Source organism: Chionomys nivalis, chromosome 4 (assembly GCF_950005125.1).
Source record: "Chionomys nivalis chromosome 4, mChiNiv1.1, whole genome shotgun sequence".
Lineage (NCBI taxonomy): Eukaryota > Metazoa > Chordata > Mammalia > Rodentia > Cricetidae > Chionomys > Chionomys nivalis.
In genome coordinates this window covers 115,177,426-115,193,855 of record NC_080089.1, presented here as the reverse complement: position 1 = coordinate 115,193,855, position 16,430 = coordinate 115,177,426, and the positions used below count along the sequence as shown (strand labels likewise).

General features: G+C 47.6%; 1 protein-coding gene across 1 annotated transcript; it reads left to right on the top strand.

Annotated features, from left to right (window-relative positions):
- Window positions 1–214: 214 nt before the first annotated feature.
- Window positions 215–13,411, top strand: LOC130873853 (solute carrier family 22 member 13-like). The gene is made up of 10 exons (XM_057768846.1): window positions 215–592; window positions 10,455–10,558; window positions 10,778–10,932; window positions 11,139–11,307; window positions 11,482–11,602; window positions 11,687–11,781; window positions 11,984–12,198; window positions 12,366–12,474; window positions 12,880–13,095; window positions 13,318–13,411. The coding sequence occupies exons 1-10, from the start codon at window positions 215–217 to the stop codon at window positions 13,409–13,411; spliced, it is 1,656 nt and encodes a 551-aa protein (XP_057624829.1).
- The last annotated feature ends 3,019 nt before the right edge of the window (window positions 13,412–16,430 follow it).

The window sequence follows — 16,430 nt, the reverse complement described above, 5'->3', positions numbered from 1 at the left end:
TCTCAGTGTACCCTCAGGTGGACACCAAGCCCTCAACAGATGAGACCACCATAGCATCTTAGGCTATAGCCAGTAGAAGAGGTACAATAGGCAGAGCTCAGCAAGACTGGATTAAATATTAATGCAGCTGTCACCACAGCCCAGAGCAGCAGGTGTCCCAAAGCCAAGTTACAGAGCTGTCTGGTACTCCTAGACTAAGGAGTGAGCTGCAGACATGGCTCACTTTGCGCAGGTCATGGCTGAAGTGGGCGACTTTGGTCGCTTCCAGGCACAGGTGACCATCCTGATGGGCATCCCCAATTTTCTGTCTGCCTTCTTCGTGTTTAGTCAGGTCTTCATGGTCCTCGATGAGGCTCACCACTGCTCAGTGCCCTGGGTCAAGAACCACACTCTCAACCTAAGTGCTGCAGAGCAGCTGGCAGTAAGCATACCCAACGACCCAGCGGGCAGACCTGAGTCCTGCCTCATGTTCCGGCCACCTCCTGACAATGCCAGCCTGGAAGACATCCTCAGCCATCGCTTCAATGAGACACAGGCCTGCGACTCAGGCTGGGAGTATCCTGAGAACAGGCCTCAGTCCCTAAAGAATGAGGTAGGATTGCCTATTGTCTGTGTGTCTTGTGTGGGGTCTGTCCGTTCTGTCTGATCTTGTGCCTTTGATGCCCTCTGTTGCTCTGGTTCTGCCTTTATGCTTGTATGTAGCCATCTGTTGCCTGTTCCCCCCTTTTCTCGTCAGCCCGTGTTTCTGTTTGTCCTCTATCTGTTGGCCCATCTCTCACTCTCTGATTTTCTCTGCCTGCTTTACTTGTTGTCTATCACTGTTTCATTTTTCTCCTGTCCTTTTGTGAGCCTGGTGGCATCAAGGTACCTATAAACTGTTGACAGAGAAGAGGAAATATTTATCAGAGAAGAAAAACAAAAGGAAGACTGGTCACAGGCAATAGATGATGTCTGGGAGCCAAATCCAACTCTGGTACAGTAAAGAAGACGGAAAGTTTGCTAGGATTCATAATCTCTGTTCTCTTACAAACCCAACTTCTCCAGCTATTCCAGCATCCCCCGGCCCTTGGAAAGTACTCTTGTGTCAGGCTGTTCTCATTTCCAGAATGGAGGGATTAAGGCATCTTTGGAGGCGATGACTTAGCCCAGGAAGTATAGGAAGCTGATCATGGAACCAGGCTGCTATGCTGAGTCCTCGGTGTCCAGCTCTGTCTTTTAATTTTTTTCCAGCAAAGAAGCACATGTGGGGAGTCTAGAAACTCAAGGGTGCAGGCTCGTGAGGGTATCTCTGCATTCTCATCACGTTTGTGGTTTTAGATCTTGAGCCCACAGATTAAACATTCACTCCCCTGCCCCACACATACTTGAAAAAAAAAACATCCGTTTTTTAGAAGCCTCTGGAGACAGCGTTTTAACCAAAGTGAAACATTCACTTTTTCAGATGGGACTATAATCTTTCCATGTCTGGGAGTCTGTCCTTTCTGGGATTCTCCTCACTCTGTCACCCTCCCCCCCTTACCCAGGGGTACTAGGTTACCTTAAGGACACTCCTAACCACTGGATCTAGCTCAGCCTGGCCTGGAAGACTCCAGGCCTCTCCATGACTCCCTGGCATCACCTCAGAGCAGGTTCTTACCTTGACTATCCCTCAGAAGTTTGGAGAATACTTATAATTGCACAGAACTGCTCTGCCCACCTGGCAAACAACAGCATCTTTAAGGCCCAGTGAACCTTCCAGATTGCCCTGAATCTACTCTAAGCCTTGTCCACTGCATGTGCTGAACTGTTATGTAATTTCACTCAGCCAAAGCCCAGAAGCAAGCCTGAATCCTCATGGCCTTAAAGCACCTAGGAGTCTGCTACAAACCCTTCACCTAGTACCATTTCTCAGGTTCCTTTATCCCCAGCCTTCAGCTGGGCCCTTCACTGTCAGGTTCCAAGTCTACACTACACACATAAGGCACAGAACTGAAAGGGAATGAGCTGAAATCATGAGCTCAATCCATTTGGTGTATCTTTGCTTTTAAGTTGTTTTATTATTTTATGTGTATGGGCATTTTGCCTGTGTGTGTGTGTGTGTGTGTGTGTGTATGTGTGTATGTGCCATATGCATGCCTTGTGCCTGTAGAGAGCGGAAGAGGGCATCGAGTCTCTGAAGCTAGAGTTATAGGTGATTTTGAGCTTCCATGTGGTGTTGGGAGTCAAGAGTAGGCAGTGGTCTTCACTGCTGAGCCATATCTCCAGGTTATTTTCAAATACATTTATTTACTTCGCGCGCGTGTGTGTGTGCGTGCGTGTGTGTGTGTGTGTGTGTGTGTCTAGAGGGGTGGTATTAGCAGGCATTTGGTCAGATAAACAAATTGAAGAAGCCAGATCTGTTGTTATCTAGGTCATGGGGACTGAACTCAGCTCTTCAAGTTTGGTAGCAAGTATCTTTAGCCCATGATCCATTTTACAAGCCTATATTTTGGTGTTTGAAAAAGTTTAATCCCCCAAGGCCAGCCTGGTATATAAAACAAGTTCCAGGACTGCCAGGACTGTTGTACAGAGAAACCCTGACTTAGAAAAAATAAAAAGTTTAATCCTTTCCTTTATTAGTGAAGGAAGTTAGAAGTCAGCTTCTCTCTTCAACAGCCAGTAGTCAGCAGATTCCACTGAAAAGTAGCCATACAGAACCTCTTGGGAACGAGGAGGGACGGGATGGGGGTCATCCACTTTAATAAGTCCACCAAACGCTGGATCATGGGTGATAGAAAATGGAATGTGTTTTTATATGACAGTACCCACCAGAAGCTCTTCTTTGACCCTGGAGGCTCCATGGCATTGGCTCTTGCTCACCATAGATGTACACACTGGGTCTTTCCGTGTTCTTCAGAATAGTCTCTGTATGCTTGACCCTATTCTGGCCAGGCCCAGCTTCTGAGGAATCTCTGACGTGACGGCCTTGTGTGTCTTCTTGACATGCTTCTCAGTCAGAGGGGTCATCCCTAAGATCAGTCTGGGTCCTCACATCAAGAAAACAACGGGACAGTGGCAGACCTCTGTTTCTTTTACAGTTTTGAATGAGCACCAAGAGATCATTGAAATATACCTGTTTGCGGTTACTCAGCCACCACAATCCCCCATAGCTCTCTTGTCCTGGAATATCAAAAAAATGCAAGATTCTATGACTTTAAACCAATCCTCGGCTGCACAGATGCAAAAAAAAAAAAAAGGCTCAGGAGGATGATGCTCAGTTGTCAAGTCTGGTAACTCAATACAATAGACAGGGAATCAACTCCTGTCACTTGTCCTCTGACCTCCATATACATGCTATGGCATGCACATGTACACACATGCACACACATGATAAATGAGAAGGAAAAACCAGCATGTCCTCACATGGACACTGGGATGTTGGATTGGATATCAGGATGTTACCATTTCTCAAAGCAACTTGTTTGATAGTCTGTGTCCTGGTCACCTGGAAATAGTGACCCCTTGATTGAGCAGTTAGTGTCTAGAACAGATCAGCCTGGGGACATGTCTCTGAGGCATGTAGTTTGTGTGAGAGGGCCCAGCCCACTGCTGGGAGAACCATTCCTAGGCAGGTTGGCCTCAGCTGTGTAACAAAGATAGCCTGGAAACAAGCCAATCAGCAGCATTTCTCCAGGTCTCTATTTCAGTTCTTACCTTTAGAGTCCTACCTTGGCTTCTCTTAATTATGGGCTGTAACCTATAAACCAAGGAAGCCATTTCCTCCACAAGCTGTTTCTGGTCACAGAAAAGCAAAATTGGGACCAGGACAGGATTGTTGCCATGCTGGACCTAACCATGTTGCTTTGGGGATTGTGAAAGATTTGGAACTTTAAGTGGAAAAACCATCAGCTGCTCAGAGCTTAACGGGTTGCTCTGTGGGAGCTTAGAAGATAAGAATGTTGAGAGAAATGCAGGAGGTGGATGCATGGCTTGTGAGGTTTCAGAGGGAAGCAAAAACTATTATGGTTGTGTCTGGTAAGATTAAGAATGTATGGAAATGAAGCCTTTGCTTTACTGGGACAATGGATGCTGGTCAGCTGGGACTAAAAAATCAGCTATAATTAATAGAGATTAGTTATAATGTGAATTCGAATTGGTCTTAATAATAAAAACCCAGAGTCAGATATCGGGGTAAATCCTGAAAGATCATAGAAGTAAGGGAGCCAGCCACTGGAGAGACTTCTTACCTCTACCAAATCCACAGACCAAAGAGGAAAGATCCTGTCTCTATAGATCCTCAGACTAAATGGGGCTGAGCTCCTGTCTCCTCCTGCCTTATACTCCTCTCTCTGCTCAGCCATGTCCCTTCTGTCTCCACATCCCTAGTGCTAGGATTAAAAGCGTGTGCCTCCCAAGTACTGGGATCAAAGGCATGAGATCCCAAGGGCTCAGGTCAAAGATGTGTGCCACCACTGCCTTGTCTCTGTGGTTAACTAGTGACTAACTCCACCCTCTGATCTTCAGGCAAACTTTATTTGTTAGAGTACAAATAAAATATCACCACAAATAATTTTATTAAGGTGAAATCTTTTGCAAGATTAAGAATGTATTCTTAATCCTCAGAGTCAGCACAGAGAAGCTATGGTCTGGGGTGGAGGTGGGGGCCGTGGCTGCATCTCCAGTTGGTAGATAAACTTGACCATATGAAAGAATCTCCTATGTGGTTCTGATTTTGAAGGCATGAGAGATGCAAGATTGAGGGGTTCATGAGGAGCAGCTCAAGCCTGGAACCATGTGGCAGTATTGGAGTCCCTAAAGAAAATTCAGGAGAGATCATTAGTGTAGGTTAGCCCCAGTTGCAATGGGGACCCCAGGATTGAAGGGGTCATGGAGAGAAGCTGACACTTGGCACCATGAGGTACAGTTGGAGTCCTAGCAGAAAGGCCAAGAGAAGCCATTGGTGAAGGGACAGCCTCAGTTGCAAGGGAGGTCTCAGAATATTGACAATGCCAGGAGCATGCAATGAGTGTCATCAAGGAGAGCAGCATGCATGGAATGGAGCCAGCCTGAGCCTACAAGACAAGCAGTGTGTGTTCTGGATGGTGGAGCAGAGAAGTGGGGCTCCCCAAGCCACCAGGAGCCCAAAAGTTCATGAGTGAGTTCCAGATGTTGGACATCTGGTTCCTTGACTGTTGGATTTAGGCTTTGCTTTTCCTATGCCCTGGTTCTTCTATTTGGGAAGTAAGGAATTATATAACTTGTTTTTTTAAATTTTATTTTATAGAAGCCCAGAGTTGAGAGAATTTAGACTTATAAAGAGACATTGAACTTTTAAAACCCTAGAATTTTTTTAAAGACTGGGGGGTTTTAAATTTGTCCTGTAATTTTTGTTATGATATTGATGTAAGATCTTGGGGACAAAAAGAAGGGAAAGTTATAGTTTAACATGTGATGTGTTGGTGCATTAGGTTGAAAGTGTCCTGGCTAGTTTTATTGTCAACTTTACACCAGTGAAATTTAACCCGGTGCAGTGGTGGTGTACATGCCCTTAATCCCAGCACTTAGGCTACAGAGGCAGGAAAATCTCTGTGAGTTCAAGGCCAGCCTGGTCTACAAGAGCTAGTTCCAGGATGGATAGGCTCCAAAACTACAGAGAGAAACCCTGTCTCAAAAAAAAAAAAAAAAAAAAAAAAAAAAAAAAAAAAAAAAGCAAAGTGTGTGAGGGGGGAACAAAGAAAGAAACCAATAAAATTTACCTAAAAATAAGGATCCTCAATTAAGGAATTGTCTAGATCAATTGCCCTGTGGACATGTCTGTGGGGGCATTTTTATTGCTAACTGATATAGGAGCTCCCCCACTGTGGGCAGTGCCACCTCTAGGAGAAAATCCTGAGTGGTACAAGAAAGGGAGCTGAGAGCCTGGGAGCTGGCTGGCGAGCAGCATTGTTCCACTCTGCTTCAAGTGCTGCCCTGAGTTCCTGACTTGACTTTCCTCTGAGGGACTGTAACCTGTAAACTGATACTCCCCTAAGTCATTTTTGTCTTATGATGTTTTTCACAGTCACAGAAAACGAACTAGGTCTGTCTGCTGTCCTGGAATTGTTTGGTATCCACTTTACATACTTCAGATTTGACATCCAGCTCAGCTTCTTCACCATGGTATTGACCACTCAGAGCTCGCTCTCATTCTCTCTGTATTATTTATTTGTTTGTTTGTTTGTTTTTCAAGACAGAGTTTCTCTGTGTAGCCTTGGCTGTCCTGGAACTTGCTCTGTAGTCCAGGCTGGCTTCAAACTTAGAGATCTACCTGTCTCTGCTTCCCGAGTGCTAGGATTAAAGGTGTGCACCATCACCACCTGGCTAGAGGCCTCTCTTTATCATTAGTCAGTAACCTAGCCTGTGCTGGGTAGGCGAGACCTTGGGTAGCCTGTCTACTCCAGAGACTCCCTCCCACCTAAGACTCTCCAGAGAATGTACACCTTTGCTACCTTTGGAAATTTGTGTACTGTTCCACATGGTAATCTCAAACTCTATTCCAGAGGGACACTCTTAGTGTGAGCTCCCATATCCAAGGAATGGCTCTGCAGACCAAACCAAGGGGCTCTCTCTGAGAAGACACTTTACTATGCTGTGGGATGATGCTCTTGTATACAGAAAGATTTGTCACTCATATTGGTTTAATACAATGCTGATTGACCAGTAGCCAAGCAGTAAGTATGGGCAGGGCTACTAGACTAGGAGAGTTCTGGGAAGAGAAAAGGCAGAAATACAATCACCAGCCAGATGCAGGGGAAGCACGATGAGAATGCCTTACTGAGAAAAGGTACCAAGCCATGTGGCTAAACATAGATAATTTAAGTTGTAAGAGATAGTTAACAGTAAGCATGAGCTAATAGGCCAAACAGTTTATAATTAATATAAGCCTTTGTGTGTTTCTTTGGTACTGAATTGCTATAGGACCAGCTGGGGAGAAACTTCTGTCTATACTATTATCAGTGGCTTCATTTTCAGATGGAAATACAAATCACACTGATTTGAAGAGAGCATTTTTTTTTTCTGATAGATTGTATACCCTTGAAAAGGTTTCCCCTTCTCAGTATACCTTTGCAACATTCCCTGGATACCTAGTAAAATGAAAACATGTCTGGCAACCCTGTCCACATGGACTAATTAAGAGAAATGGATGCACCATCAATGAGCCACAACAATGTGATTTGTCCAGGAACTAGAGGCATATGAATGGGAGGGAGGGAAAATCAGAAAGAACAACCTCTTTTTGGGGTCTGGAGGCATAAAATGCCTAGCACAGGTGAGGGATGCTGACATAAGAGTATCTGGGGAATAGGTAGGAGCCAGCTCTTGGAACGTCCTAGGGACAGTGCCAAGGAGTTGGAGCTTTCTTCAGGAAACTCAAGAGAGCTATTGAAGGTTTAAGGAATGGAGAAAGAGGAGAGAGAAGAGAGAGAGAGAGAGAGAGAGAGAGAGAGAGAGAGAGAGAGAGAGAGAGAGAGAGATGGTGGATGTGCTTTAAGAAATGAGAGTGGAATTCTGTAGGTCACCACAGTGGGCCTTGAACAGAACCACCCATGGTATATGTTAAAACCCAAAGACGGTGATAACTGGCATCCCGAATTGGAACCCTTCATTCCTTGCTGTCTAGGGGGAGGGTGGGCTTCAAGTCTTAGGTGCTGCTCCTGAACAATGCAGTGGTAAACTTTCCCCAGAACTTCAGTTACAAGGGATATAAACTAAGGGGAGGTGACAAATGGTGCCAGACTTGGAAGTGTCTGTGGCTTGCCATTTGTACCTGCAAAGCCCTGCACCCCCAACAGCTCTGGGCCATAGGCACAGCTCACAGTCATCATCGCCATCCTGGACTGGGAGCTTCCTGTGTGACAGTCACTAGTCTAGAAGTGTTATAGACGATCCAACCATACTGGGTAGCAACACAATATCAATTTTATCCCCATTTTTGCATGAGTGGAGAACAAGACAAAGGCAATTGGCTAACAGGCCCAAGGTCACACCAAGCCATTTAAGTCACCATCGTGCGCATCCCGCTAGTCCTGCAGAAGGAGCTGTTGTCCTTGAGAAGTGTGAGTTCAGCAACTCCTGGATTGGTTAATTTCTTGCTAAGTTACTTAACTGATGATCAGCTAGCTAGGTGTGTTAGTTGATTTATTCATTAACCCATCTCCAGCAAACATTCTCTTAGCCTTCACATGGTTTTACTCTATGCATGCAGCAACAGACATGTACCATGTCCACATGTTACCATCTGACTTTGGGCCAAGTGTTTCTAACCAGCCAGGGGTCCTTCTGTTCAGTTTGGGATAGCAATTATGAAAAGGCGAAAGACGGCTCTTTTCAGTGTTTTCAGCCTTATGGATGGTTAGCTTTGTCAACTCAGTTGGCGTAAGAAACACCTACCAGGCGTGTCTAACCTTTTGACCCTGTGATGCAACATCATTATGTACTACAAAGTTCACACTTGTGAGGTCTAATTACAGGGCATGAGTGCTGCATGCCTTTATCCCAGTCCCTCACACAGTGCATAGCTGTGACACTGGAAGAGCCCTCACAGGCATGCCAGAGACTGATCCATACAAGGTCGCAGCCTGGAAGGATAGGAGTCAGCATGTGTGTAGAAGACCTCTAGGCAGGGATGTGGGGATCCAGTACATTCTCTCCTTGGTATGCCTGTGTGCTCAGCCTATCTCTCTAGGTGGAGTGACATTTTCTCTTCCGACCCCTTGAGTGCATATTTGTGTCTTGACCAGAGGGCACATGGCATGCCAGTACTCTAGAATTCTGATCATACTGTGGGCATATGAAAGAAACTGGTCAGCCACATGTGAGTCTTGGAAGGGTCCAAGCAGCTCACATGAGAGACAGGCTGTTTGTCAGGAAGAGCTATTAGAGGTCTGTCAGAAATTTCCAGACTTTACATTCTAATTGTGTCAATGGTTTTGTAGGGTATTCTCTATGCCAGAAAAAGTACTCCTCAGTTCTATATATTAAGTAATTACATCCAAATAGTTGAACGGTACTTTTTACAAGTCATTATTTTCAAAATTAATACACAGGGCTGGCATTGTGATAAATATTAATAATCCTGTGGTCAGGAGGTAGAGCATGAGGAGTTCAAGGTTATCCTGTATAACAAAGTGATTTGAGTACACCGTGGGCCACATGACACCCTGCCTCGAAATAAACAATGGAAAATTGAATACACTCTGTGCTGGTTAGTTTACTGTCAATTTGACATAACCCAGAGTCACCAGGGAAGAGGGAACCTCAATTGAGGAATATCCCAGATCAGACTAACCCATGGCTATGTATAGTGATGAGGCCAGCAGGCCTGTTTTTAGAAGGAATAGCAGGCTGCGTTCCTGCTGCCTGGCTCCCGGCCACCTGGCTAGCTTATGCCCGGAAATAACGACACACAAATTGTATTCATTTAAACACTGCCTGGCCCATTATAGCCTCTTATTGGCTAATACTCACATCTTGCTTTAACCCATATTTATTAATCTGTGTAGCACCATGAGGTGGTGGCTTACTGGGAAAGAGCCTAACCTGCATCCACCTTGGGTCGGAGAATCATGGTGTTTGACTCATTGCCTTCTTCCCAGCATTCTGTTTTGTCTACTCCACCTATCTAAGCTGCTGTCCTATCAAAGACCAAGGCAGTCTCTTTATTTGACCAATGAAAGTAACACATAGATAGAAGACCCACCTACATCAGCCATGTCTGTAAGATTGTTTTGACTGGTGATGGGCTGAGCTCCCAAGGGCTGAGCCAGTAACCAGCCTTCCGCCATGATTCCTGCCTTGAGCTCTTGCCCTGACATCCTTCAGCAGTGGATTATGACCTGGGAGTGTTAACCAAATAAACCTTTCTTGCTTTTAGTCATGGTTTTTAATCATTGCAACAAAAAGAAAAGAAACACTTCCTCCATTCTTTAGAAGACTGAAACATGCTAGTAGGTACCTGCAGGGGCACAGCATCTTGGCCCTTCAATGCTGCCACCCTCATGTTTTGTTTCATGCAGAATTGCACATGTTAGTTGCTTTTTTTAAAATTTATTTATTTACTAAAGATTTCTGCCTTCTCCCTGCCACCACCTCCCATTTCCCTCCCCCTCCCCCATCAAGTTCCCCTCCCTCATCATCCCTAAGAGTAATCCGGGTTCCCTGCCCTGTGGGAAGTCCAAGGTTAGTTGCTTTTTATAAAAGCAACTGTCAAACAAGATACTCTGGCATTAATCTCATTGGAGGTGAAAAAAGTATACCCAGTTTTGAATTGTGAATTCTTGGGCTAGTTGTGATGTTGAACAGAATTCAAAGGTTACTATGATGTTTCCATTTAGACTTTTAACTATCTTGTGCCCATGGTGTTGACTGGTACAGAATGTGGAAAACATGGGACCCTAGAGAGTGAAGTTGGACCTGGATGCTGCACTTGGTCTTACATGAGTATTTTTCTGCCTCAGTTTGACCTGGTGTGTGGTCGGAAGTACCTGAAGAGGACTTTACAGTCGGTGTTCATGGCTGGCCTCCTCGTTGGGGCCCTCATCTTTGGGCCCCTCTGTGACTGGTAAGTGCTGCTGATACAGGGTGCTTTAAGCTCCTGGTGCTGACTCAGTTACTCCCCTGGAGACTTGTTAGTCATCAAGATAAATCTTCATGTCTGCCTTCAAATGGGGCTCCATGGAAGATCCCGTCTCTCCTCTTACAGAGCCGAGGACAGGTCTGCCTAGGTCTCCCATCTTGGGAAGTTCTCCTAGCTTCATGCCTTGTCCTTCTGTTACCTCAGGATTGGCCGTAGACCCTCCCTCCTGGTGCAGCTGCTTCTGTCTGCCATCACGGGCATGGCCTCAGCCTGTGTGTCCAGCTTTGAGCTTTATATGACCCTAAGCTTTGGCTTGGCAACCACTGTGGCTGGATTTTTACTCAGCACCAATGTCCTCCGTGAGTATCTGGGCCCCAAAGCCTGATTCCTCCGAGTTAGAGCTCAGATTTACCTGTGGGCATGGAGTCAGCCAAGTGTATCCAAAAAGGTCACAGCTAAGTTTTCTGTGCTGGCACTGAGTTGCATCCCTGACAGGCTGGCACTTGGAATCTCCAGGGGTGGGTGAGTGGGGAGATTCCAGCCCAGGCTCAGCCTTTGCTCTCAGTTTCAGAATGGGTGGGGCCGTCCTGGAGAACACGAGCCATGGTCCTGTCCCAGAGTAACATTGCCATTGGACTGATGGTGCTAGCAGGCCTGGCCTATGGTGTCCGCAACTGGAGACTGCTTCAGATCATAGGCACCGCACCAGTCTTCCTGCTTGTCTTCTACTTCTGGTAGGGAGGCCCTCGCCAGTGATAGGTCACCCTTTGTTGGGAGTGCTGTGGCGGGGTTTAGGACACAGAAGAGGGAGCCCGTGGGGCTTGGGTGGGAGGCTCATCGTGCACTGGAATTCTGGGTGGCTGCTCTGGGCTCAAGACCCCAGTATCAGAGCCATGTGTGGTTGACAGGGTTTTGCCAGAATCTCCTCGGTGGCTCCTCTCCAAAGGAAGGATAGAGGAGGCCAAACAACTGATCCAGAAGGCAGCCTCGGTGAACAGGCGGTCCCTTTCTCCAGAACTCCTGAGCCAGGTACCTGTCAGCGGGCACAGGCTCCCCCCTGCCTCAGGCATCTCTATGCCTGTGTCCCGGTCCCTCACTGTGCCCTTCTTCTAGCTGATCCCTGAGAAGACAGGTCCCTCGGGAAATGCGCTGGATCTGTTCAGACACCCCTATCTCAGGAAGGTGACACTGATTCTCATTGCTGTCTGGTAAGTGTCCAGGGTCTTGTCCCTCAGTGAGGGCTGAGTCAGAGGACCTCTCTTGCTCTGCTGTATTTCACTGGAGTGGTGGACAGAGGCTCTGTGAACATGGTGGTTTCTCCCCAGGTGTGAATTCATTAAGTTAGGCTGTTCCTTTGGGTGTGACTTGATGTACACCCAGCAGTGACAAGGATATTTGGATAATTTTTAGGTTTGTGGACAGTCTGGTGTACTATTGCTTTAGCTTCCAAGTGGGGGACTTTGGCCTGGACATCTACCTGACACAGCTGATATTTGGATTAGTGGAGATGCCCGCCCGTTTTTCCAGCATCTTCATAATGGAGAAGCTGGGTCGCAAGTGGAGCCTGTCAGGTTCCCTGACTCTGGCTGGTACTATGTGCCTCATCATCATCTTCATCCCAGCAGGTACCAGGTTGTCTTCCTCCCTATCAGGGCTACCCCCATTGCTCCCACACCGCTACGGGTTCCCCAGAGTTTGGGCATAGAGGGTAAGACACTTGAATGACAGGGAGGTGCGTGGCCTCAGGTGATGGTGTCTTCCCCCTGTGTGGCTAACCTTGGCTCTCCTCCAGATCTCCCCATGGTGGTCACTGTGCTGGCTGTGGTGGGGAAATCAGCCTCATCTTCTGCCTTCACTATATCTTACGTGTACACTGCTGAGCTGTACCCCACCATCATCAGGTAAGCACTGCCCTGGGGATCTAATACCACCCATTCCTCTGACGCTCTGCTACCAGCCACTGGCAGCCAGTGAGCTGCCTATGGATCTAGGTCACTGAAGTGTAGGTCCACTCACCGAGTCACCGCAGGACACTGGAGGACAGATAGACATGGGCATGCCCTGGTCGTCTCTGGACCAGAATGTGGCAGAGAAGTTAGAGTGAAGGCGTGGCCCAGGAGAGGGCACTCAGAAGTGGAAAGGCATTTGGGTCTCTAGAGTTGACAGGAGAGCAACAGAGAGGGCTTGCTGGTCCAGGAAACAGGCAGAATAGGTAGGTACATTGGCTGAGACCTGGGTCCTCGCATCTCTGGAGTGGGTGTAGCCTGACCAGCGACCAGAGCCTCAGCTTGTGCTGCTTTCCCCAGGCAAACAGGCATGGGGCTGGTGAGCATCTTCTCCAGGATTGCCGGCATCATCACACCACTTGTGATGCTTCTGGAACAGTACCACAGGGCTGTCCCCATGGTCGTCTTTGGCAGCTTCCCCATCGTGGCAGGCCTACTGTGTGCTCTGCTGCCTGAGACGAAGGGCCAGACTCTGAAGGACACCATCCAGGACCTGGAGAAGGGGCGCCCCCCGCTGTGAGCACTGACTTGCTGGACCTCATTAGGGCCAGGCTTCCCCATCACCATTACCCCTTTATTGATTACTCCTTGCTTACTGGGCAACATGGTGCCCCCTTGGCACCGCTGTTATCTGGTTGATTTTAGAGCACATTCCCCCTACTTTGAGCAGGGAATGGTAAGAGATTTGTCATGGGACCATGTGTTGGGCAGTCACTGACTGTATTCTGCTTCTTGTAGGTCCCACAACACAGCATCCCAGAGAAAAGAAATGGGAGCCACAGGAAGGACTTCCAGCATGAGGAAGGCCATTGTGAATAGTTCGTACTTTTGACTGTGGCCACTGAGAACCAGCCCCCCCAAAACAGAGGACTTCCCATGACATCATTTGGATTTTGTCAGGATCCACAGGCACACAGGGATCACACAGCCTTGTTCACGTAGCAACACAGCATGGCCTGTTCACGGCCCCAGCTCCACGCGGCAGAGCCCAATGGAAGCATCAAGGACTGGACCCCTTCTTCACAGCTTGCAGACACAAACTACACCCCACTACCATGACTGAGTTGGGATCGGGTCTCTCTTGGTCTTTCCTGACAGTCTGAAGTTATGATCTCACTGTCCCCTCAGCCTGGAATACTCCACCTTCCTAAAACAGAACAGAAGCCAACAGCCCCATCCCAAACAAAGCAGCTCAAACCCAGAACAGGGCGCCAGGAAGGGCCAGCTGCAGGAGCAGGCTAACAAAAATGCTGTGCCGTATTCACTTTGAGGATCCCTTTTTCCTGGCCAGTGGTCAGCTTGTGCCTCGCATGTGTGAGGCTGGCAAGGAAAGGGTGCCCTGCCCCTGCCCACTGTGCCATGATGCCCAGTAGGTAAGGAAGAGGGCAGAGCTCCTTCTGTTTAACTGCTGTTGGTTGTTCCTTCCCAGTGGGCTCTGGCGCATTGGCAGTCTGCCTTTTATGCCTTCTAAGAACTGGCTTTGCTGCTGGGCACATTCTGGGGCCATTTAGAGGTTCTCTGTGTTGTTTGGTAGCAGAAACACCATTCTCTTACCCATAAGATATGTAATTGGGGCCAAACTCTTGTGTACATTTACAGACGTTCTGTGTCTTCTCCTGTCAATCAGGTTATCTTTAGTGGTTTCTCATGAGCACTACAGATGCTAAGACATTTGGGATCCCAGGGGAGATTCTACCCAGGCCAGATCTCTTTTCAGTAGCAGGGAACCTTAAGAGGGACATAGTGGCTGGATATGCCAATCCACACCTGACCTCTAGAGGGCACTGCTGAACAGAGAATAGCCGGTCCAGCGCTACTAGGTGGTGAGGTTGTCTTTGCTGGGGTTGGTGCACCACTCAGACCTGGACACCAGCCTTCTCATTTTACAGAGAGTGATTTTGTTCAGCATGTGGGAGGCATTGAGTTCACTTCTCAATGCTCTCACCTACCCACACAATTGCTCAAAACGGGTGATTTCATGGGATACCTCACAATAAACCTCAGACTCTGCCTGGTAATGCAAAGCAAAAGGTCTGGGAGTGTGCTCTCTGCAGGCCATGTCTGGGATTAAGACCACTGTACTAGACACTGGCTTGAATTCTGTGTCCGAGCTCTAAGATGTTGCCCTGTCCTCTGGTTAACTATGCCTCTACTTCGACACAGTCCCTAGGGGCTAATCCTTATGTCATCCACTTCCTCTCACAGTGTCACCCACGTCCTTGTTACTGTGGGTCACTGTGCCCTTGTTACTGTGGGCCAGTGTCGGTAGACGACCATGTCCTCAGCCCTTCTCAGAAGGCCTCTGTCCCCTCTGCCTCTGCATACACTGTGAAAGCTCTCACAGCAGGAGAGCCGTGTGAAGGGTCCTTTCCTCAGTGATACTTCTTGGCCATCACATCCCCTCACTTGCCACACTCAATCTGTGGAAGCCCCCACACTGAGACTGGTCCCTCTTCTGCACCTCTACATCATGTGCCCACCTTCTATAACTTTTCTCCTGGGCATAGCTACCCTGTGTATTCTGCTTACTGTCATCCTTTGGAGAAAACCCTTTGCTTCCAAAATCTCATACAAGAGAATAGAAGAGTGAGCTCTCGCAGACACCGCTCACCACAGCCTCTGCTCTGGTTACTTCTGTCTAACTGCAAGCAGCGTGAGAGAACAGGTTCAAGACTTACCTTTTCTTTGTGTGTGTTTATCTGTCTGCCACATGAATGCTGTGCCTGCAGAGGCTAACAGAGGACGCTAGGTGCCCTGAACTAGAGTGGCAGGCATATGCGAACTGCCTGAGGTAGGTAGCATAGAATGGAACAGGGGCACTCTGAAAGAGCTGAGTCGTCCTTCAGCCCTGACAAAACGACTTTCAAGGAGGAATAATTTCTGCTCATGTTTTCAAAAGGCCTCCTCCATAGCCACTCAGCCCCGTGTATTTTAGCTGGAACGTCATGGGGGTGGGAATGAGGGGGGTGAAGTCTCCACCTCTTGAAGATTACGGAAGAAGGTGAGGAATGGCCCAGGCACCATGTACAGCTTTTGAAGGTTTGTCTCTAGTGACCTACTTTCTCTAACAAAGACCCACCTCCTAAGTTCATCAAGCTTTTTAAAATAGGGCCACCAGGTCAGTATCCAATATTCAACCCATGAAACCCTTGGGGTCATTTCATACTCAAACCCTAATGGCATGCTAACACTTTGGTTGGTTTCCTCTCCTCTTCCACCTGACTTGGTCTGCTTGGGGTGCACAAGAGCAGCCAGGTGATCTGAGGTGAGGTGCCAGCATGTTGTAAAGGAGAGGCCTGCTTGTTTGTCCTGGCTGCCTGGCTAGCTTAACCCCGAAATAACCACACAGAAACTGTATTAAATAAATGACTGCTTGGCCTATTAGCTCTAACATCTTATTGGCTAAATCTTAGACCTGGATTTAACCCATTTCTATTAATATTGCCACATGTCAGTGACTTACTGGGAAAGATTCAGCATACCTGACTCTGGTGGCTTCATGGCAGTTCTCCTCACTTTGCTTTCTTCTACCAAGAATTCGGTTCTGTCTTCTCTGCCTACCTAAGTTCTGCCCTATCAAGGACCCAAAGCAGTTTCCTTATTAGCCAATGAAAGCAACACAAACATAAAAGGAACTCCTACACCAACAGCATGGCCAGGTTCTGGTGAGGAGCCTTTCTGTGTGCCTGTATGCATGCCTATATGAGATTTCCTAGACCTCTGGGAATGGAAGGCCACCTCTCTTAGTGCTCATGTGGCATTTCTTGGTGTGTGTATATGGAGAAAAGTTTCTCTTCCTCCCCTCCTATTAGGTCACTAATTCCATCGGGATTCGCACCCTGATGATCATA